Source organism: Notothenia coriiceps, unplaced genomic scaffold (assembly GCF_000735185.1).
Source record: "Notothenia coriiceps isolate Sejong01 unplaced genomic scaffold, NC01 NC01_scaffold00012568, whole genome shotgun sequence".
Lineage (NCBI taxonomy): Eukaryota > Metazoa > Chordata > Actinopteri > Perciformes > Nototheniidae > Notothenia > Notothenia coriiceps.
Window position 1 is genome coordinate 928648 of NW_011345269.1, and position 1151 is coordinate 929798.

A 1151-nucleotide genomic window follows, 5' to 3' on the forward strand; every position below is an offset into this window, starting at 1 on the left:
ACATCTGATCCTTTCAACCAAGACTTCCCCCGACTTCTAAGACTTTCTATAGGCACGCGCCCCAGAGAATGGGGTGGGGGCTACAAGCCTGTTGTAGCCATTGTGCTTCACACGGCCAATCAGAGAGTGAGCGTGTGCCAGGGTCTGGGGTATATAAGCTTGCAGATTCTAAGGAAGAAGCACAAACTGTCTTCTCTGGACTTACTGACCTCATCATCTGAACTATTACCTAAAGCATCATGCAGTCACCCGGGAAATCTCTGAAGGAAGCTCTGCTCTGCGCTCAGGCTGAGGAGCGACTCACTGTTGGAGTCTACGAAAGCGCTAAGATCATGACTGAGTAAGTACACTACACGTGTTTTAAAAGTGACTTTGGCATCGTCTCTGAGCAGCCAACATGATGATCCTAGAACAGCTGCTAACTGATCTCTAACCCTATCTCTTCTTTGTTCCACAGGGATCCAGACAGCGTGTCTTTCTGCGTCCTGGCCACCGACCATGAGTTTGACATCGCTCTGCAGATCCACTTCACCCTCATCCAGTCCTTCTGCTTTGACAACGACATCAGCATCGTGAGAGTGAGCGACATGCAGCGTCTGGCTGAGATCGTTGGAGACAAGGCGGAGCAGCTTGAAGATGCCCACTGCGTCCTCATCACGGTATGTAGAGCTCAGAATATGTGGTTCTAAATCATTTGAGAAGTGTATTTTTGGTGCTTTTTGGAAAGGAACACATCACTAAACCATATTTCCTCTTCATTTTCAACAGAACCCAGCTGAAGGGTCTTGGGAGGACCCTGCTCTGGCGAAGCTGCACCTGTTCTGTGAGGAGAGCCGCAGTCTCAACGACTGGGTTCCTGAGATCAGCCTCCCCGGGCGCTGATCGGGCCTCGGCTCCTCTCTATGCTCAGATGCTGTTAAAGCTTCTCATCTAGGAATACTCATCCTGACGGATGACCCTGTTTCTGCTCATCCCTGGATACTCCTGAGGAGGATTTCCGTCCAGGCAGCACGGCGCCGGCCCAAGGTGGCCCCCCGTGAACCGTCGCCTCTTGTCCCGTCCATGCCAAGATGACTCTCCTTCTTTATGTGAATGAGAGTCCGGTATGCCACAAGAGCGACGCATCGACCCTCATTCTTTGTGTGGATGAG

The 1151-nt window shown here is 51.4% G+C and overlaps 1 protein-coding gene across 1 annotated transcript; it reads left to right on the forward strand.

Annotated features, from left to right (window-relative positions):
- The first annotated feature begins 210 nt into the window (after positions 1-210).
- LOC104947427 (growth arrest and DNA damage-inducible protein GADD45 gamma-like) lies at positions 211-1145 on the forward strand. Its single transcript, XM_010773426.1, has 3 exons — positions 211-340; positions 458-659; positions 769-1145. Exons 1-3 carry the CDS (start codon positions 240-242, stop codon positions 880-882), a joined length of 417 nt encoding a protein of 138 aa, XP_010771728.1. The 5' UTR covers positions 211-239; the 3' UTR covers positions 883-1145.
- The last annotated feature ends 6 nt before the right edge of the window (positions 1146-1151 follow it).